Source organism: Lygodium microphyllum, chromosome 17, assembly GCF_053477565.2.
Source record: "Lygodium microphyllum isolate KBCC chromosome 17, Lygodium_microphyllum_v1.1.10, whole genome shotgun sequence".
NCBI lineage: Eukaryota > Viridiplantae > Streptophyta > Polypodiopsida > Schizaeales > Lygodiaceae > Lygodium > Lygodium microphyllum.
This window is the reverse complement of record NC_141151.1, coordinates 138,442,502-138,464,750: the sequence shown is the minus strand read 5'-3', so window position 1 is coordinate 138,464,750 and position 22,249 is coordinate 138,442,502. Positions and strand designations below refer to the sequence as shown.

At 40.7% G+C, this 22,249-nt stretch overlaps 1 protein-coding gene across 2 annotated transcripts; it reads right to left on the bottom strand.

The window, feature by feature from the left end:
* Positions 1 to 3,512: 3,512 nt before the first annotated feature.
* LOC148022407 (putative pentatricopeptide repeat-containing protein At3g47840) lies at positions 3,513 to 7,579 on the bottom strand. Of its 2 annotated transcripts, none has more exons than XM_087698028.1 (3): positions 7,325 to 7,579; positions 7,149 to 7,243; positions 3,513 to 6,928 (listed from the first exon to the last, which is right to left on the bottom strand). In XM_087698028.1, the coding sequence occupies exons 2-3, from the start codon at positions 7,231 to 7,233 to the stop codon at positions 4,839 to 4,841; spliced, it is 2,175 nt and encodes a 724-aa protein (XP_087554154.1). In that variant the 5' UTR covers positions 7,234 to 7,243; positions 7,325 to 7,579; the 3' UTR covers positions 3,513 to 4,838. The 2 variants fall into 2 exon arrangements, with proteins under 2 accessions (XP_087554154.1, XP_087554153.1); XM_087698027.1 differs by having other exon boundaries at positions 3,514 to 7,000.
* Positions 7,580 to 22,249: the final 14,670 nt, after the last annotated feature.

The following is a 22,249-nucleotide window of genomic DNA, read 5'->3' as shown; positions in this document are numbered from 1 at the left end:
GGGGTTGGGAGCTATAGCCAACAAAAACCTGTCGTCGGGAAGCCGCCTCGAACTTATCACGCTGTGTCTTCGGAATGTGCACATAAGCGTCACACCCAAAGATCCTGAAATAAGAGACATCAAGCTTAGTCCCGAAGTAAGCCTCAAAAGGTGTCATCCTATCAATGGCCGAAGTGGGAGATCGATTAAGGATGTGAACTGGGGTAGCCACTACCTCGGCCCACAGAAACTGAGATGTCTGTCGGTGCTCCATCATGGTGCGTGCCATCTCAATCACACTTCGGTTCTTCCGCTCCAAAATGCCATTCTCTTGGGGAGTGTTGGTGTTAGCAAACTCCTGGTGAATGCCCCTATCTACACAAAAACGAGCAAACTCATTAGACGTAAATTCACCTCCCTTGTCTGAACGCAAGGTCTTCAATCACCGGCCAGAACATTTCTCCAAAAAAGAAGCCAATCCTTGCAATGAGAGAAAGCTTCCAACTTCAAAGTCAAGAAATAGGCCCCCAAGTCATCCTGCTGTAGTCATCTACGATCAACATGAAGTACAAGCTCCCCTTCAGAGACTCGGTCCTCATCGGGCCACAATATCCGTAGATACAAGGTTCAAGGGTGAAGTAGACCGCCTAGAAGCTTTGTTGGGGATTGCATCCCGATGTAGTTTTCCACGAATGCAGGAGACACATGGTTGATGGTCCGGCAAGCCTCGGACAAAGGACCCTCGCGACGCCTTCCAAAGGTACTCATAGTTCAAGTGGCCAAACCGAGCATGCCATAGCTCGGACTGTGTCTGAGAAGTAGGAAGAAGAGAAGTAAGAGCTGAAAAAGACAAGTCCATGTCCTTCTTCTTAGTATCCTTCTTGTCTTTATCGGGGCAATCCTTCTTCCAGTGACCGGTCTTTCCACAAATATGGCAAGTTGATTCCTTCTCCTTGTCCATCTTGGATTTGTTGTCCTCCTTCTTCTTCTTTTGGTCCTTCCCCTTCTTCTAAGAGGCTTGACCAACCAATGCCTCTCATTTGGAAGCATTCTATCCCATCAATTGTTCCTCCTGGTCCAAGACCATAGGAACCAACTCTTCCCACCGAAGAGTCGACTCCCGCCCTAAAGCAATAAGAGCGGAATAAAAAGTACCGAATCGTGGCGGCAACTAGGATAGTAAAGTGATCGCCATGTCTTCGGAGGAAATAGGCTTCCCCGCATTTTGAATCTGCATCTGAAGCTACCGAAGCTTGTTGATGTGTTCCCGAAGCGAAGAAGACTTATTCACGGACACAGTCCGCATCTGCACCTCCAAAGAAACCCTCTTCATCAGGGTCATCCGGTTGTACATCTGGTCGAGCTCCAGCCATATCTCACGAGCCACCGTCAAGTGCTTGATGTGAGCTATCACGACTGTGGTGCAAGACAAAAACAGAAAAGATCGAGTCCTGACATTCAGTTTGTCCCAATGAGACTGGGCCTTGGTCAACTCCGCACAAGCATTGGAAGAGAGTTTGGACTCATCCCTCACCGAGGACCTGTTAATCTCCTCCATCACCAGTTTCGCCAAATCATAAGACTCTAAAATGGCCAGCATCATCACCCGCCAGATGCGGTAATTGTCACCATCAAGCTTTTGATCTGTTGGAAGAGCTGATAGGACAGGCACCTTCCTGTCCATGATCGCCTGGAACTCCAAATCAGTCTCTGTAGACATGTTAACCTGCAATACTTGCATAAACGCAAAAGCAGCCCCTTCTGACTGTGAAAATGCGGCCTTCTAGGACTGATTCCTCCGCTGCCCAAACCTTCTTTACCCACCAGAGGCGATGAAAAGGTAAAATCTACAATGGAAGGCCTCAAACGCAACCTTCCTCCCCTTGAACAGCAATAACCTGCAGCAAATTCACCGATTAGACTCCTTTCCTGCATGCCCATACTCGCTTCAGCCTTGGTCCGATGCACAGCTCTCCCACTCGCCCTCGAAACCTGGAAATGCAGCCTTGTGTTGCGCTGAAATCTCCTCTTCAAATAGGTTCAGCCCTCAGTCACTCCATCTTCACCGCTCTGATACCATGTCAGAGTGCAGCGATGCGGAAGCGTAGGACAAAGACTGAGAGAGAGTGAACACAAAGAGAAGAGAGAGAGAGAGAGAAGAGATATTGTAAACGCAGAAAATCTGCGGTATAGTATGTTGTATAAGAGTGCAAAAATACACAAGGGGACAAAGGAAATATCTGCGTATGTCTCCGACTTAATGACCTCGATCTCCGTCAGCCCGAGCCCAACCAACAGATCTTCAAGATCAGAATCTGAAATCACTAAAGAATGATTAATCAAGTGTGCCACAAGAACCGGCTATAAATAGCCAAGGAATAATAAATAACAGCATCGGGTCGGCTGCATTAAATGCAGCCGACTGTGCAGTTCGACTACACTGTTGACGTGGCACCTCCTCTGCCGTACTGTGTTGATGTGGCACTGACTGTCCAGGAAATGACTGGCTAATAGTTCCAACAAAAACATACGACACCATGTGGCCCTAAAGCCTTATTGATATGAGAAAATTAGTATCGATGGCCAATACAACTGCATAGTCCAAGTATTGAAATAAAGGGCTCCTAGTTCTTCCAAACCAGGATCCCTACTTATGCGGCACTCGATGGAGACAGCCAAAACTAGTGATACCACAGAATTTGAAAGAACTAGGAGCCCTCTATTTCAGCACTTAACGGAGACAGCTGAAAGTGGTGATACCATAGAAACAGTTGACCTTCTCCACTCTTGGCCACAATGACCTCACCCATTACCACATTACTATGAGAGGATACACACCATCATAGTATGCCACTAGAGAACCTTCACACGCAGCTTCTTACCATGTTGCAACACCCCACATAGGGCATTCTTTAGTAACTCCCATTGTACTTACAACTTGCTTTCAGCTCTTTAGTTCTTCACCTTGGCTTTGGCTTTCTAGCTCTTCACTTTGGTGTTTTCTTTCTTTCTACAAACAATGCATTTTTCCACCTATTACTACATGTGACCAGCATGCTAGTTGGGCCAGTTTTGCTTCACGACAGCCAAATATGTCAAAAATAACAGGTGTGCTCTAATAGCATGTCAAAAATAAGCAACGGTGTAAAGAAACAATAGGGTTTGTGGAGAGTAACCTAGAGTGTGTACGGCAAACATTGAGAGAGAAGAGACACTCAAAGACACAAGAAGAACATGGTGATGATGCACTGAATCATGCTATGAGAAGAAAAGCTGATACAACAAAGCCGAAGCTCAAAAGATAACTACACTGTCTTGTCTGAATTAGGTGGTAGCACCTGTGGAAAATCTGCACAGTGAAGGGAGCGAAACGCAGTCCTTCGAGCAATGGGCTATCGAATTAATCACTCAAAGGTGAAGGACAACTATTGAAGGAGCGAACCGTAGTTCTTTGATGCCGTCGAAGAGGTGGAAGATGATCATCAGCTGTCGAGGGAGCGAACCACAGTCCTCTGATGCCAAGGGGTGACCTGGGCAGCAAAACACAAATCCCAGACTGTCGTCACTGTCAAACACAGGGAGAGTAGCCCAGATACTAACGCCAGGTGAATAATGATGACACCAAATGATGGAGGATGAGTTGGGCTGCAAAAATGTAACCAAGTGATGGAGAAGCCAAGCTGCAAAAACGCAAATCCCAGCTGCCCTTGTGATAAACAAGTAATGAAATCATTAACACTCAATAATATAGACTGTCACCAGAGGCTAGGATGTCGACACTAAGCTAGAGATGATGACCGCAAGCAAGAAGATCTCCACACTGAAAAACGCAGGTGAAGGTAGAGCCTGATAGAAAAGGGTGCTGACGCGAAGCAAATGATGGTGAAGGCAGGCAACAGATACTCCAAACACAAGGCCTGATGCTGGAACAGGACGCTTGAAGTAGAAGAGGAAGGGTGAAGGCAGCCACCAGCCACAAACCACAATGTCCTTCTGAAGGGGTGTGAGGGTAGTGAAAGGGGCTGGTGGGAGAAGGGAAGGGTGTCTGATGACGGAGGAAGAGGGTTGAAGAATGACTAAAGAGAGTGGTGGTAGAAGTGGTACTAAAGAAAGAACGAAGTGACTACCTATTTATAGGCATAAGCTGTCTAGGGTAGCGCACCACTATGTTAGGAGTGGTAGTAAAGAATGAACGAAGTGACTGCCTATTTATAGGCATAAAATGTCTAGGGTGACGCACCATTGTGTGGGCGCTCACTGAAAAAGTGGGCCAAAATGTGGACACCAGCCCTTTTTGAGGCTGTGAGTGCGAAACCCTAAATGAAGTGTGTGAACTGAAAAAGTGGTTTCTCGACAAGATAGGCCAGTTGCAGTTAGCCAAGTCAACCAGTTTTTAGGCAATTTCATTTACATCATTCTCAATCTCTCACCCTTTGGATGGGTAAGGTGGCCTGCTGCCTAACTTTCTGGGACAGCAGTTGTATGTACTTTGCAACTAAATTTCACACAGTCTTCTCTTTTCTGCTTCTATAAGTCATTCTTTGCTGTTTTCTTCCTGCTTTTAGCAAGAATAAGGTAATATAGCTCTCTTTCTTTTTTACTCTCTAGGCTTCTAACACAATGTAATCCTTTTCTCACCTTGTTGCAGAACATCCACAAGAGACATAAGCATGTATGTTTCTCCACATGTGAATCCATGAAGTCTAGCATTTCACTTGCTTGTGCAACCTAGGAAGTTGAGCACAAACAAGAATTTAAGTAACCTTAACAGAAAGAGAAGCTACCCTGAGAATCTTCTGGGCTCTCAGAATGCTTTGAATCCAATCTTTCTGTCAACAGATAAGCTTCTGCACAGGTGCTCAAAGAGACCAGCCAATGTTGGGCACATACCCATTAGCTTTTAATGACTTGGAAAACTTTCTGGAATTAGCATAAATCTTGAAATTTTGCTGGTGGCTTCTATCTCCTACAATAAACTCTTCCACAATATTATCCAGCTCAATCCGGGCAATTCCAGGTTTCTTCCATGCATCAGAATAGACTTGTTGATCAAGCAGTCTGCAGGCGTCAGCCTCCCTCTCAGCATGTGCATATATGCTTGACATAAGTACATAACCAACAGCATCAGGGTTTTGCCTTACAACTCCATCAAAGCAGTGCCTACCCAGATCAACATCACCATATGTTTTACAAGCTGTTAGCAGTGATGTCCAATTGGTTAGATCTGGTGCAAAGGGCATGCTATGCAGCAATTCTTTCGCCTCTGTTAAACATCCTGATGCACAAAGGATGTCAATAAAGTGCATTAGGTGTTGGACAGTTGGTACAAAGTCATCACAGATACCATTCTGGTAGCATTGGCCTGTCTGTGTCTGGCCAGAATGAGCGAATGCAGAAAGAATGCTACTGTAAATTATAGGATTTGGCTGCAGACCATGGCGTTGCATGTCCTCCATGCATTTCCTGGCTAAACTCCAGTTTCCATGTTGTGCACATCCATCCATCATTGAGCCCCATAGAATTGAATTCTGACTTGAAGATCTTTGCAATGTGTCCCATGCATCTTTCATGCTGCCACATTTCGAGTACATAACAATGAGAGCACTGACCACAATCAGATCTCCTTCCAAATTATATTTGATGATCTGGCCATGAACCAGCCTTCCCTGGCCCAAAGCTCCTGTGCTTCCACATACCTTTAATATATACATCAATATCACTGTGTTTGGCTCAATACCTTCATGAATCATTTGCTTAAACAACTTGAGAGCAGTAAGACCACATCCATATACTGCATAACCCCCAATCAATGAACCCCAGGACACCACATTGTGAGTTGGTAGCCTTTTAAACACTTGAAGGGCCTCCTTCAAACTCCCACATCTAGCATACATATCAACAAGAGTACTACCAACCACGATGTCAATATTCACTTCACATCGGATAATCTGATCATGAACAAGTTTTCCTTTCTCCAAGGCTCCAATGTCACCACAAGATCTCAGAATGCATGGCACGATGATTGCATTTGGCTTTATACCCTCTAGTTGCATTTGTTCATAAAGCTGCACAGAAAGAGCACCAAAACCATTCTGTGCATATCCAGTTATCAATGCACCCCATGACACAACATCTCTGCTAGACCATTTGTCAAAGAGCTTGCGGGCATTTTCAAGGTTCCCACATTTAGCATACATGTCAACAAGGGCGTTGCCCAAGGCATTATCTGATTCAAGGCCATATTTTATAATTTGGATATGTACCAATTGCCCATGCCATGAATCCTCTAACCCAGCACAAGCTTTCAATATGCATAGAAATATGACCCTGTCAGGCTTTATTCCCACCCGCTGCATTTTGATGTACAGCTCAAGTGCAACATGGTCATAACCATAATGCACATAACCAGCTATCAATGCTGCCCATGGGACTGCATTTCGACTTTGCAACATATCAAAAATTTTCTGTGCCTCATCAAGTTGCTCACACTTTACATACATGTCGACAAGGGTGCTACCAACAACAAGATCAGAGTCAACTCCACATTGACTTACAAGATCATGTACTAACATACCCTGTTCCAAAACTCTCGAAGTGCTACAAGCTTTTAAAATGGCTGAAAATATGAATTTATTTGGTTGTATGTCACCCTGAATCATATCATGATATAGGGCGATAGCTCTTTCATTTTCTCCATGTGTCAAATGTGCTGTAATGATTGCATGCCATGTGTAGACAGTACATCTTTCAGAATTGCAAAAGGTTAAGGTTGCTTCCAGCAAGCTCCCACACGAAGCATAAAATCTAATAAATTGATCGTTTGAAACAGTCAGGCAATGTGTCCCCTGGCTAATCAGTAAAGAATGTGCATGTCTAGCAGCTGCTAAATCCCTTGTCTTGGTGCATTCTTCCAAAACGTCATGAACAAACTGCTCACAACAAAGGATACCTTTTGCATGCATATGGTCAACATCCTGCAGTGAATACTTATGGAGCCTTGCTTGCAGTAATTTGCTAGATGCTACATGTCTCAAAATGTGGAAATTTCAGCGGAAGGTGAAAAGCAGAAAAACATACAAGAGAAAAGAAAGAAAAGAGGCTCCAAATTGCTAATAATTTGTTTCTCGAAGATTGTTTATTCTGTTTACTGAGAGACAATTGTAGCTTACCAAATCTCGCAGATTCAGGACAAGAATCCACTTCAAAAGGCCAAGCTGTGAAGGTCTTTCCTTTTGGAAAAGCTCTAGTGTTCATGCGCTTTCCCCTGAAAGACGAGTCGGTTACAGTTGAGACTACAAGCAAGGTAAGCATCAAACATCAAATCATAAAACAGAAGGAAACGTACTGATCTACTCCAGCTCAAACATTTAGACAATGCAACCGACCAGTCGCCTTATCTTTCCTCTAGGCTTCTTTGCTTTGATATCAGAACTCCCTCCGTAGCTTAGGTAAGGCTAAGCAACAACAAAGTAGTGATGACGGGATAGATCAGGTAAGACGCCATGCCTGCTGTGATCATGATTTGCTTTCTTTCGTTTATCGGCAGCCGTTGATCAACTGCGCTCGTCCAAAGACAATAGAAAGCTATGGTTGCCAAGTGCATTTGCTTTTTTGGAGGGGTTTTAAGACGAACGTTGTATTTGTTGGCCACCCAAGGGGAGGACTATTATTAGCATGAAGCTACAAAGCATAGGTTTTCATTAAGTAGGGATTGGATCATAACTTTTAACTTGAGCTACAAGGAATGGAGGAGGTGTAGCTCAAGAATTGGGTGATGCGGCTAGCAAGGCCATCAATGGCCATATAGGCATTGATTGCCATTAATAGAAGAAGATGGTGGAAAGCTGTCAAGTGACTACCACTCTCCTCATGCTTGCATGCAATAACCCTTAGCTTCTACAAAGCCAAAGCAGAGGTTGCACCTCTAGTTGCAGGTGGTGGGAGTGGTGACGATGAGGCAAGACTCCCCCTCCTATCTTGAATGGCTAGAGGGGGAAGTTGGAGCATTGCGTAAGGTGCTAAGGAGAGTACTACATGTCCCTTCCATAGATTGGGAGCCATGCATGTAAAAAATTGTGCATTCATCCTTTGCAATAGATGCAAAGAAGTCCATGATGTATTGAAGTTGTTCAATGCTAATGGACTTGAGATTGTCACAGAGGTCAAGTCTGCTTCATTTCATGATGCATGTTATGTTTTCTCACTTTATGGCCATTTTGCTAAGCCATGTCCTAACGGAAACATGAATGCTAAAAACTCTTTTGAGGTGAAGAAAGGAAATGCAAAAAGTGCCACTAAAAAGGAGCCTTTGGTGTAGTTGTCCCAAGGCAATAGCCCCATGACGCAAAACAATTTGTGGGGGAAATATCAACCCTATGGGTTTGGTAGTCACTACAATTCGTATGTTGGTGTAAGCTGCACAAAAAGGGCTCATGCAAGGAAGCATTGAAGCCCAAGCAAGACTGTAAAAGACCCAGGCCCAAAGGGCAAAGAAGATACCAAGCTTGTCCCCCCTAACAAAACAAAAATGCAGAAGTGTAGCAAAACCAAGCTATCTCTCAAGAAGCTAGCTTAGAATCTGTTCTTTGAGAGAAATATATTTGCATGCTTGGATGGGGATGATGAATTTTATTGAGAGCTCCATGGTTAGCATTTATGTCAAAGAAGAATGGCAATAGTCTTTCCTTATAGGGTGTGATGGGCTATCGAAATAAGATGATGATGAGGCAGAGATAATTTCTTGTCATGATGAAGGAAGGCTTTGAGCAGTTGGTGAATTTCTTCACAAAGTATATGAACGAGGAATGAGGTCAAGGGGCTCAAATAGGTAGATCTTCTTCTTCTCAAGGGCCCTTATTTTTAGAACCTTGGAAATTTGTACCTTCCATGCTATTTTTTATCATGTTCCCTGCCATCTAACAAGGATAGGGACATAGAAGTAGATTTGCTCATTCAATCTCATTGGAGTAGATAAATGCATTCCATGCTACTTTGTCCTACTCCAAAAGTGGGTAACTTCCATTCTAGCTATCCTAACCAAGCTTCCCAAGGATTGATAATGAGATATTTGCTTGCATCCCCCCTGATTTGATAGGATGCTCTAAAGGCATCGTGGCCCACCTAGCAATCCCACTTCTTTGCTATGCTTCCAGCCTCTTGAAAAAGCATTCTGACTATTTGTGGGGGTAGGGGTTCGTCAAACTTATCAATGTCATCGATCTTGAAATAAAAGACTACTGCCTCATTGGATTATTCATGTGCCATGTACCTCTAAAGTCTCTCCTTTGGGTTTTCTTATGTGCTCCTCTCCTCTTCATTCTTTATGAGCTTAAGAGAAATGGGGTGATTTGATACTTTTTGGGGTTGCGCCTTAAGCTCCTCTACCATAGCATTGCATGCCTCTTTTTGTTTAGCAATCTGCTCTATAGTGGGATATGAAATCATCAAAGGGTAGTAGATCATGAAGATTTGTTGGTAGTGTCATGATAGTTGGTGGTTCTAAAGCAATGGGGACTTGAGAGGAGAAGACTCATTGGAGCTCCATTGCTTCTAACTTTCGATCCTCATACCCTTTATGTTGCAAGTGCCATATGAGGTCCTACTTAGTTGGCTCAGTTGTCATTAAATAAACTTCCTTGATCTATTTCATGCTATCTAGGATGCTACATGTAGTTCCAAGTTGTGCCTTGAGCTCATTAGGGTCTTTTCTCTAAGGCATGCAAACTTTGAGGACTGCTTATTTGTAGATTTAATGTTACTTACAAGGATGTACTTGTAAGTGTCCAACTGAATCTTGTAATGGGATTTCCCATCCAAAGCAATGCCTAGATTGTTGGACAACTTCAAGATCCTCTCCCTAGCTTTTCTACAAAGTTTGTAGCTTGGGCCAATTGGTTTGTTAATGTCTATTGCAGGGTATCAAATGTGATAGTTGATCGTTCTCTCATCTATAGGTGTTACTCATGTTCTCTCTTTATATGCTACACTTTAGCCTTCTCTTTAGAAAGCTCAAGGCTACTCTATGTCAACAGGTAGTTCAATTCAGATTTTTGTTCACTCATTGTATCATTGTCCACTATATTCCTTTACATCTATCCTTGCTTCTTGAAGCTCAATGATGGTGTCTATAGGGTAGTCTCTTTTACTTCTAGTTCCTTCTATAGCTCTTTTATATGTGTTATATATTTTCTTCTAATCTCTTGAAATCCTTGTTGTAAAGATTTCTCATTTTCTTGTAGTTCTTTCTCAAGTTCCTCCCTCAAGTCACTCTCATTCTCTTGTAATGCCCTTTGGAATTCTACTTGTAGAGAGTTCTTTTCTTGTAATGTCTTCTAAAACTCTTCTCGTAGCAGTGCTTCCTTCTTGTCAAGTTCCTTAGACTTTCTCTCTGTCTCTTCCAACTTCATTTGGAACTCTAAAGCCTGCTTCTCTACCTAAATAATGAAGTTCTTGAATTCCTCATGAGACTCTTCTAGCTTCTCCTACAGCTCTTACTTCTCTCTGAGTGCCTTGGCTTTGCCCCTTTTAAGGCCTCTAGTCCACCCACTTTGTCGTGCCGCTCTAGATGACAGTGAGTGCTCTTGGTGGACTCAATTTGCTACTGCTTTTCTTTGGTCATCTCTTGTGAAGATTGGAGCTTTACAAGCTTAGAAACCTAAGCCTGTAACTACTCCATTTGCTTCATCTAAGCTTGCATTTGCTGCATCTACTTCTATATGTCAAGGAGGAGAATTGGAGTAAGAAGCATGCTTTTTCCTTGCCTTTCCCATAGCTACTTTCCCCTCTTTCATCTAAGACAACACCTATTTGCTAATGCATTGAGGATTCAATAGACTCCTTGACAGCCCTCACATAGTCTTCTTTCTCTTATCTTGAATGCTATTCTTTTTTAACTTCCCACTTTGTTTGTCAAATTTTATCTTAGACATCTTTGAGAAATTCTCCGCTAGTCTCTTGTCTTCTTCATCCTCATCCCCTCCTCTTTGGTGTTTTCACCTCTCCGGTTGGTCTTTTGATTCCTTTTCTTATTGTTCTAAGCTAGGTGATGGGTGAGGGACTATGTTGGCTCTTGTGACAATGCCAAGATGGATTACTATGGGATGAGATAAGGCACATCTATGATTTTTGATGGTGTTCATTGCCTCCATGCAATTAAGTTTGGAGGTTGTATCTCATGCATAGACCTTGTGGGCCTTGGCAAGAGACTCAGTTATGCATTCTAGTCATAATGCCTTTAGGTCCTGATTTACAATATTGTCTAGCACATAATGTCTTCCATGAATCACTTTGGAATCCTGAGCAGGTTGGTTGCGGGCTTGTTAAATGTGAAAGAGGTGGTGGAGCACATGTGTTGTGACTTTCAACTCCTCATCTTTTACACCATGCACGAGCACACCCTTTTGGGTTAAACTTGGTCCTTCCATTGTTGGGATATTGCTATCAACCTTTGTGCCTGCATGTATCTCCCTGATTTTCTTTTTATGCCCAGAGTTTTTTCCACTACTTTTAGGGTAAGTTCAATGATGGTCTCTCAGGTCTCCCAATGATCTCCATTTTTTATGTTAAATTTTAACTTGAAGGATTTTTTTGGGGGTAATAGTAGTAGATTGTGGCTTCACATGTTGTGAAATGGATGGGCTCTCATGAGGCTCTAATGTACGTGCCCAATTCACATTTTTCTATCAATTTTCAGAGTGACTAGTGATGTGATATTAGATTGTCTAGACTGCTTGTACTCTAGAATCGAATGTATCCCACTTCATACATGCTCACTTTAATGCGAAAGTTGGTCCATTGCACGGCTAAAAATAGATTATTGTCTTCGTTGAGAGGATATTTGACAAGGATAGGCTTGTTCCCAATTCTTGGCTGCTCTAATCCCTGCAAAGCCACAAAAAGTTTTCACGAGTTACTTTTTTTTTCTCATAAAATCTCAAGTCATACTTCCATATGTATCTGGCAAATGACATTGTACCACTACTCTATACCTGCGTATTATTGCATAATTTAAAGGTCACAACTTACCAATCTCTTACCATCTTATGACAATAGTTGTTACTTGTTTGGCACCTCCATTGGTTGGTTTTGGTAAGTTGCTTGTTGATCATTTACCAACATGGTCATTGGCATCGATCATCAATCTCCCTCCCTCTAGCAAAATTGACTCAAGCTTCCTAGCTTGGGAGATGAGGTCAAGTGTGTGTGTGTGTGTGTGAAAAGATTTCTTTTAAAAAATTGATCATTGCAATGATTTTTATATACAAAAGAATGAGTTATTTTTAGTAGTATATGATAGGAGAAGGGTCCAAAACCTATCAATTGTAAAAGTTCAAGCTATACTCCAATTCGACAAGAGAGTCCAAGTCATTAAGGCCGAATGAGTAGCTCGCAAAGGTATGATGTGAGGTCGTCCAAGGGCAATGGTCTAGTAAAAAAACTTGCGACGTGGAGCTCTTCCTCAATCAACAGTTTGTTGATAAGCAAGTGGCGAAGTAGCTCTTTAGGTAGAGTCAACACACGACTTGATGATTGTGTAGAGAGATGTTGTCTCGTAGTATATTGGGTCATGCTTAAAGATGATGACAATTTTTTGGTGCTCAATTGTAGCAACAATTTTGTATCATAGGATTCTAGCTTCATGGTGAAGCATGTACCATATATTCAAAAAGTGAATGGTAGTTTTGCATAGTTGGTGTAATTTTTCAATAGTGCAATAGTCCTTGAGAATCATATTTTTCACATATAGGAAGTATTCAGCACATTTCTAACTACTTTTGTTGGATATCTTGTGTTAATTGATCCAAGACTATAAGACTTTTCCAGAAGAGGTGCTCATGTTCTTCCCATGTAGGATGCCATTAAGATACAAGCAAAAGCATGTCAAGGTCTCGGCCAATCCTAAGTCCATGAGTACCAAAAATTAGACAAAGGTGCGAAATGTGGAGTTCAATTGCACAAAGCAATCCACAATCATCTTTTTAGTAAGCATTGATAAGTCCTTAGCCATTTTGTAGAGTGAGCAATATTGTTGTGGTCTCTTGATGTTGGCTGGTGGAGGATGTCAAAACTAGCTTACCGTAAATGTGGCAGATGTATAGATTTTGGAAGGAATGTCCGCTATTAAAGATAGTGAGTTGTTTTGCAAGCTCATATGAGGGGTTGCTTTTGAGAATGTTAGAGATTGATGGGTTGAGTCCTTCTGGGGGGGTTTGTGAGAATGGAGGAAGATGAGGAATATAAGAGACTGGGAGGGTGTCAAGAATCATGTGGTGGGGGGACTTGCTTGAGCTACTATGCCAAGCACACACTGTATACACAAGAGGTTGCTCACTCAAGAACACAAGAAGAGAGATGGAGGCCAAAACATTTTCTTTCTAGGTTCTTCTTCTTCTTCCACACACAATACAATGTACACAAAGTATAGATAAGATATAACATAAAGGAAAGTGGCTTACTAAGTCAAATAGTGCATAACTGACTACACAAGTCGACTGGTGCTATATCTATGCTAGCTATAGGTAGGTGTAACAAAATAAATATGATAAGTAATAAGTCAGTGGCCATGTGAGTATTATAATGACCATCGACATGCTAAGTGTAGATGTGCGAACCCATCTAGCCATGTGATCCATCATCAATGTCCGTACTTATTGAGCTTGCTATCTCAACACTCCCCCTCAAGCTCAACTCTATCTTTGCAACTCCAAGTAAGCTTTGGAACCTATTGAAGCTTGTCTGCACCCAATGCCTTTGTGAAAATGTCAATTATCTGATCCTGTGCATTGACATATACCAAGTCAATCTCTCCTGCAAGTACCTTCTCTCTCACAAAGTGGTAGTGCACCTCAACGTGCGTTGTCCCAGCATGGAACACTGGGTTCCTAGCTAGCCGTATGCTGCTCACGTTGTCACAATGAATGACAACTGGATCATCTCCCTGCACATCCAAATCACCTAATAACTTTTGCAGCCATACCACCTCACATGCTACCATAGTAGCACCTCTATAGTTAGCATCTGTACTTGATAAAGCAATTGTAGGTTGCTTTTTACTGCTCCATGTAATTGGTGCACTACTACCAAGGGAAAACATGAATCCACTGGTAGATCTTCTATTTGACATGCTATCAGCCCAATCTGCATCTGTATATCCAAACACCTGTACATCCTTACTTGCCTCATAAAAAAGTCCATAGTGTAAAGTGGACTTCACATAACTCAATATGCATCTAATTGCATCCAAATGAGGCTTTCTAGGCATTTGCATAAACTGACCAACAAGCCAATAACATAGCTCAAGTTTGGGCTTGTGATAGTCATGTAAATTAGACTCCCTACTATCCTCTTGAACATAGTAGGGTCTTCTATCTCATCCCCAATGTTAGCACTCCCTACTATCCTCTTGAACATAGTAGGGCCTTCTATCTCATCCCCAATGTTAGCACTCAACTTCACATTTTGCTTCAATGGTATTGAAAGAGACTTACATGCTGTCATACCATACTTAGATAACATATCCAAGCTATATTGCCTTTGGGATAGCCATATACCATCATCAAATCTAATCACCTCAATACCAAGAAATTATCTCAGCTCACCCAAATCCTTTATCTCAAACTTCTTCTTCAAGAAGTCCTTAACTTCAACAATCCCATTGTCACTGCCACCTGTAATAATCAAGTCATCCACATCGATGACTATGATGACCAAACCTGTATCTCCCCTTCTCACATAAAGTGAGTGATTAGCATTAAAAATATAAAAGGCAATATTGACAAGATACTCTCCAATCTTGTCAAACCATGCTCTAGGTGCTTGCTTCAATCCATAGAGCGCCTTCTTTAACCTACACACATATGTGGGATGCTCTAAATCCTCATAACCTGCTAGCTACTCCATATACACCTCTTTATGCAATTCACTATGCAAAAAGGCATTCTTAACATCCATTTGCTACAAAGTCCAACCTTTGGCTGCTACCAAGGCAATCATGCATCTAACAGTTGCCATCCTAGCAATTGGACTGAATGTCTCTTCATAATCTATGCCATATGTTTGAGCATAACCTTATGCAATTAGCCTAGCCTTATACTTGCTAATCAGACCATTTGCATTATGCTTGACTTTGTAAATCCACTTACAACCATATAGCTTTATTGCCCTTAGGTAGGGGTACCAAATCCCAAGTCTTATTGGCTTCTAATGCAACCATCTCCTCATCCATTGTTGCATCCTAATGACCATGACCAATAGCATTCTCAAAACAAGTGGACTCAACATCCTCAACTACCTTCACCATATAAGCATAATGGTAAGCTGCATAATATTCAAAACCAAATCTTTTAACAGGGTATCTGACCCCGCTAGATCTACGTACCACTAGATCATTTAATGAAGCCTTTACATTACTATGTGCTCTTTGTACACTTGGCATCCTGACTAAAGGAATATCAAGATCATCATCCAAACTCTCTGAACCACTAGAATATCCAACAAATCCCAAATGACTAGTAGATGCATCATTACCATCCAACACTTTCTTCTTTTCTTTGTCTTTGCCTGCAACACTTGTAGATCCACCAAAAGATGTGGGGCTACTCCTTAGTCTTCCAAACCAAGGGCCCACTATAAGTGTAGTAATAGATGATGTTTCTGGTCCTCTAACACTTCGTGGTTCTTGCTTTTCTTTTTGCACATTGCTATCATGATCATTATCATCATCTAATACATCACCAGTAGGTGCATACCAACTGCTCATCTCATAAAAATAACATCCTTGCTCACTCTCAACTCACATGTGATAAGGTTCTAGCAATGATACCCTTTTTGTTCTAAAGAGTAACCAATAAAAATACATTTTTTAGCCTTTGGATCAAGCTTCTTTCGAAGCTCATTTGGGACATGAACATATGTAATATAGCCAAATACTTTCAAGTGTAATACATCTGGCTTCTTGCCTATAAAGCATTCTTTGAGGGTCATCCCATGAACTTAGATGTGGGAGTTTTGTTCATAATATATACAAAACTATGAACACATGCCAAAAATATTTTGGCATATTCTTTTCAGCCATCAATGCTCGTGCAACTTTTGCAATATGCATGTTTTTTCTTTTTGCAACCCCATTTTGCTAGGGGTATACATGAAAGTAAATTGCCTATTTATCCCGTGAGACCTCAAGAAGCCACTAAACTCATTAGAGAGGTACTATTCCCCTCCATCTAATCTCAAGCACTTAACTTTCAAGCATGTTTTTGTTTCAACAGCTACCTTGAAAGATTTGAAGTGCTTAAATACATCACACTTTTCCTTCATGAAATATACCCATAGTTTTCTTGAATAGTCATCAATAAATGTGACAAGTATTTGCTACCACCAAGAGATACATTCTGTGTAGGCCCCCAAACATCTATATGCACAACATCAAGTATATTTCTGCTCACTTCTTTGTCATGCGAAAAGGATTGTCTTGTCTACTTACCAAACTGACATGCTTTACACACTTTATGAAATTTTGCAACTCTAAAAGAAGGCAGCCCTATAACCAATCCTTTGGATTGCATTAATTTTAGTCTTTGTACATTTGCATGTCCAATAAATTTATGTCATATTTCAATGTTTGCAACCACTCCTTTTCCTTTAGCATACATCGCAGCATTCATGGCAGAAATTCCAGCATCTAAAGTGAGCATGCGACCAACTCTACTTCCTTTTGTGACCAACTTACACTTATCATTAAAGTCTTCTACAAAACAAACTTTTGTATTAAATTGAACCTGCAACTCTTGCTCTACCATTTGGCCAACAAACACTAAATTCTTTGTGATTGATGGCACATATAATACATCTGTCAAACTCTTTGTTTGGCTGCCATGCAAGGACAAAGGAACCTTTCCAATATGTAAAATTGGGTGGCATAAATCATCACCCATCTACACATAACCTGGATTTTGTAAGTCTTGCATCTCTCCAAACTGTTCAACATGACTGGTCATATGATTAAATGCACCTAAATTCACATGCCATGTATCATCATGTGTCCCCTTTCCTGTAATTGCATTCATCATATGCCACATAACAAACACACACTCATTTTTGTCTTCATTCTGTCGTGAAGATGATGCATAGTTTCCTTGCTGCAATTTATCACTATGAATATCATCCTTCTTAACATAGCAATGGGCTATAATATGACATGTTTTGCCACAACAATGGCAAACAATAGCAAAATTTCCAATACTTCTGTTCTGCCATCCACCTCTTCCTTTAGAGCTCCCCTTGCCTCTAAAGTTTCCTTGGCCTCCTAAAATTTGCATTTTACCAAATTGTTGATTTAACCTATTTTGTTGGTTATCACTACAACGTCCCATACCATGACCTCTCAAAGAAGATCTACCACATCCCCTTCTTGAACTTGAGTAAAATGCTTGGACCTGTTCACCATTTCTTTCAGATGAGTCACCTTGCATATTAATCTCTTTGGTAATCATGAGAGAGACTAACTTATCAAAATCTAGAAATGGCTTTCGTATATATACAGAAGTGACAAATGATTTTCAAGCCTTCTCATTATTAAGACCACCCTAAGTAGATAAAACTAAATCATCATCATCAAGCATTGCATCAATTTCTACTAAAGCATTTGCAATGCTCCTCACCTTCAAAACATACTCATTGATAGACATTTTTCATTTCTTCAAGGTATTCAATTCTTGCTTTAGTTGAATCTCTCGTGCCTTTGTATTTATTGAAAACATGTTCTAAAAAATTGTCCAAGCTGCATGTGAAGTTTTTGCATTCCTAATATATCCCAGCATAGTATTATCAATGACTATAGATAGCCAATACATCACCTTTTTGTCTTTTGCATTCCATTCTTTCCATGCCTTTAATTCATATGTATAGTCGAAGGGATACTCAGCTCTAGCTCATTTTCTTCACCTGAAACAAACTCACAAAGGCTCTTTCCAATGAGGAAGTTAGTCACACTGAACTTCCATAAAGGGTAGTTGTTCTTGTCGAGCTTCTCAATGATGGGATTTCCATTGTTCTCTGCTATTATCACAAAAATAATATAAAACAGTAAGCAAGTCTTCTACAACCTTTCAACAAGTGCATAGAAATGTACCAAGGAACCTTTTTCACTGATTGCTCAAGAATACATGTAATCTACAACTTGTTTGCAAATAAATCTTATGTTTGCATCTTGGAAAACACCTAAAAAATTATAGATTCAATATCTGTAATATGTGCACTCACTTTTAGTTGACATAGCCAAAATTGCAATATATCCTAAAACTGATGTTTGCAACCTTGGGGCTCCAAAATGGGGCCTGAAACGACCTTAGATGCCCAAAAAAACCATCAAGAAAGCTCTAAAGGGACCATTTGCAAAATATATAGTGCTTTGCTCGCACACCAAATCTCATAGCAATAAGAGATTGTCACTCTACCCTACTTCTAGTGCCTCCACAGGCATTATCCAAGACAAAGAGTGGAAGAATAAAAGAGCTTCTTACCCATTGCTTGGTTGCTCAAACCTTGCTTCTTCTCCTTTACTTTAGCCTTCAAAACCAGCCTCTCTCAGTGGCACCACTCTAATACCATGTCAAGAATCGCATGGTGGGGGGACTTGCTTGAGTTGTTGCGCCAAGCACACATTGTATACATAAGAAGAAGCTCACTCAAGAATATAAGAAGAAAGATGGAGAACAAAATGTTTTCTTTCTGGTTTCTTCTTCTTCTTCCACAGACAATACAGTGTACACAAAGTATAGATAAGATATAGCATAAAGGAAAGTGGCCTACTAAGTCATACATTGCATAACTGACTACACTAGTCGCCTGGTGCTATATCTATGCCAGTTGTAGTAGGTAGGCGTAAAAAACTAAATATAATAAGTAATAAGTTAGTGGCCATGTGGGTATAATTGGTCACTAACGTGCTAAGTGTAGATGTGTGGATCCATCTAGTCAAGCAACCCATCATCAATGTTTGCACGTGTTGAGCTTGCCATCTCAATAGAGGGGACTATCCTTCTTGGTAGGAGTATGGTGCAAGGGTTCGATTTGAATTGGAGTGGATGATTCAGTAGATGTTGAGATGGAAAGCTCATCATGTGCAAACATTGATGATGGGACTGCCTAGCTAGACATCAATGCCCACTTGGCTAGATTGGTCCGCATGTCTACACTTAGCATGTTGGTGGTCATTATGATCCTCACATGGCCACTAACTTATCACTTGTTATATTTGGTTGCTACACCTATCTAGTGTTGCTAGCATAGTTATTGCACTAGTCAATTAGTATAGTTAGTTATGCACTGTTTGACTTAGTAGATGACTTTTCTTTATGTTGTATCTTATCTATACTTTGTGTACATTGTATTGTGTGATGAAGAAGAAGAAAAAACCAACAACAAATGTTTTGATCTCCATTTGTCTTCTTGTGTTCTTGAGTGAGCTTCCTCATGTGTATGGTGCATGTTTGGTACAATAACTCAAGCAGGTCCCCCCACCACATGATTCTTGACAGTAGATGGGACCAATTTGGTGGAGGGTGTGGACGGGGTAAGATTTGTTACTCTAGGAGTGCACATGGGCAATTTAGTTAGCCAAAGTATGTGGTGGCTCCCATAATAGCCTTATGTCTATAGCAAGGTTTTAGAGACTTAATGCTCAACATGGTCAATAGTGTTGGTGTGATTTTGCTTGGGTCTTTAGGGGGATGCAATGTTGAGAAGCATGTGGATGGGATTTCAACCTCCACTACCATTGTGATGGTATGTTGACAAGGGGTTTTGGGTGGGCTTGATCTGTTTGGGTCACAAGCATTGTGGTCATGAGGGGTGGGTTGGGGTTGTGGGCCATGGGTGGTCTGTTGTGCTTGGTCAGATGGCATCTCCTTGGAGCAAAAAGTCATTATCACATGAGTGTCAACAATTCAAACGTGGGTACATTTGTCAACATAGTTGACATTATAGTTGGTGATAAACTTGGATGTTCAGCCTAGGAGGATTTCAATGCTAATGTCCTCAGTGTTCGAGAGAACATAGAAGATGAGCAAGATGCCTTAGTCTTAACAGTGATCGTCAATTTGTAGTTACCTATTATGAATAAGGGCATACCCCATATGGATTCAACTTTACATCAATTGGGTACAATTGTGGTTGCCCTTGGTTGCTCTAGTAGTAGTAAGGAAGTGTTGTAATTGGAGTCCTCATCTATTAATGCATTGGCTATAAGGTTTCTAGCTACAATTAGGCAAAGATGAAGGTATGTAGCCAAAATAATGTATTCATCATCCATGTGGGCTTTTAGTCAAAACTAGGACATGGGATACATCATGCAAAGTAAACATGCAACTTGAAGGAAACTACAACTAGACATCTCCAATACTAACAATATCCAATACTAAGTCATTACCTAATCCGACAGATCTTGTCATGCTATAGTAGAAGAGGAACCACTCTCGATGAGAGATAATATGACATGAAGCCCCTAAATCAATCAACCAATACTGAGTATAGGTGGATGAGGTATAAGTTTATTGTGAAACATTAAGAGAAGAAGCTGCAAGTGTGTAATCATCGTCAGAATCAATCTACATGACATTGATCTCATCAATCTTCACGTTGGACTTGCTAAGGATAATGCTGCAATCCATCATTCTTTTCTTGCACTTTGCCCTTTCCATTTTCCTTGCATTTGCCATCACCCATTTTATAGCATTGAGGCCGAATATGACCCTTTTTCCCATAATAGTGATAAGACAATGTAGACTTATGGCCATGTGGCTTACTGCAAGACTGTCCATGTGATTGGGAACGAGTTTTTTGAGAGTCTCTTCCATGATGGTGGTCATTACTACTCCTATCATGATTTGCTTTGATTGTTAAAGCATGAGAGATGCAATAAGTATCTATATTCTTTTTGTTAACCTCTTCATTTAAGAGTTCACCCTCTATATCCTAGAATTTCAACCCATTAGTAGGTATATTTGCACATATAACAATACAAAATGTGTCCCATGACTTAGTCAATGTAACCAACAAGAATAAGGGAGGAAGATTGTCCTTAAACTCAATCTCTTGTAAAGCTAAGAGGTTGAAAATAGAATGAAACTCATTTAAGTTCTCCTCCCTTATACAAAGCTCCATGAGTTGCTTTAGGTAATACATCTAAGAGGCAGGCTTTGCTTGTCATAGACATTACAAATCTTTTTCCATAACTCCCATGTGGTTTGCCCATTAGAGACAACATTATAGAAAACATACTTAGAGAGTGACAAAATGATTGTTGATTCACATAACTCATCCAGTTCAATCTAATCCTCATGTCTCAATGGCTTAATCTATAATTTTTGCACTAGAACCTATCAAATTTGTGCCTTTCAATAGCTATAGTTCATGCCATCCAAATTGTCAACATTGAAGATAGCACTATCATTCGGCTCACCAACCATAATGTAATAAATGAAAGCACAGTCTAAGACAAACAAGTTGCTGTAAATGATAGCTAAATAGGCCAAAATCATAGCTAGGAGAGTATCTAACAAAAGGAAAAATTGCAAAGAGTAGGATTGTCCACTAAAATTGTTAGGTCAAGTCAAAGCATCTGCCCTTATAAATGATACATGAACTTGTAATTACAGTATAAGCTAAAATAATGAGAGTAGTAAAACCTAAAGCCAAGTGTAAGCAATCAACTGATAAAATCCAATCTGTAAGCTACCATGTATATCTTGTAAGAAGTGGGATGTATACAAACCATTAGCAGTCACCAAGCATGCAACCGATACTAAGACCTATCAAACTCAATGTGTCAGAGAGAGACATATCTAATAGGCATAAATATCATGTATATAGTAGGTCTCAAAGATAGTGGAAGAGAACTGCCAAGATACACAATTGAGTGAGCAAGTGTAAAGAGGCTTAGCATAATGAATACGTCACGGACAACCATCCAATAGAGATAGATGGTGGCTCAAACCATGAATCAGATTAGCCCACTAGGCAGCAACTACATCCAAATAGTATTCGGAGAGCCTCTCAACTAAATCCCATGGTCTCACTAAAGTAAGCTCAACCACATAAACCCAAAGCACTTCTTAAATGCAAGATATCCAAGTAGCTCAAATGGCTCCCATTAGAATAAAATTGAATGCCAATTGAGCAAGACAAGCTCAATAGATCATAGGCATGACATCCAAGCATCCAAGATACATGAAGCATAAGTTGAGAGTATAAAACCCAATAGAATCTTCAAGCT

Coding starts and splice junctions, on each gene's coding strand:
- LOC148022407 (XM_087698027.1), bottom strand. CDS start 7,233: ATGAACACTAGAGCTTTTCCAAAAGGAAAGACCTTCACAGCTTGGCCT. Junction 7,001..7,148: donor TCCTGAATCTGCGAGATTTG/GTAAGCTACAAT, acceptor TGAGACATGTAG/CATCTAGCAAATTACTGCAA.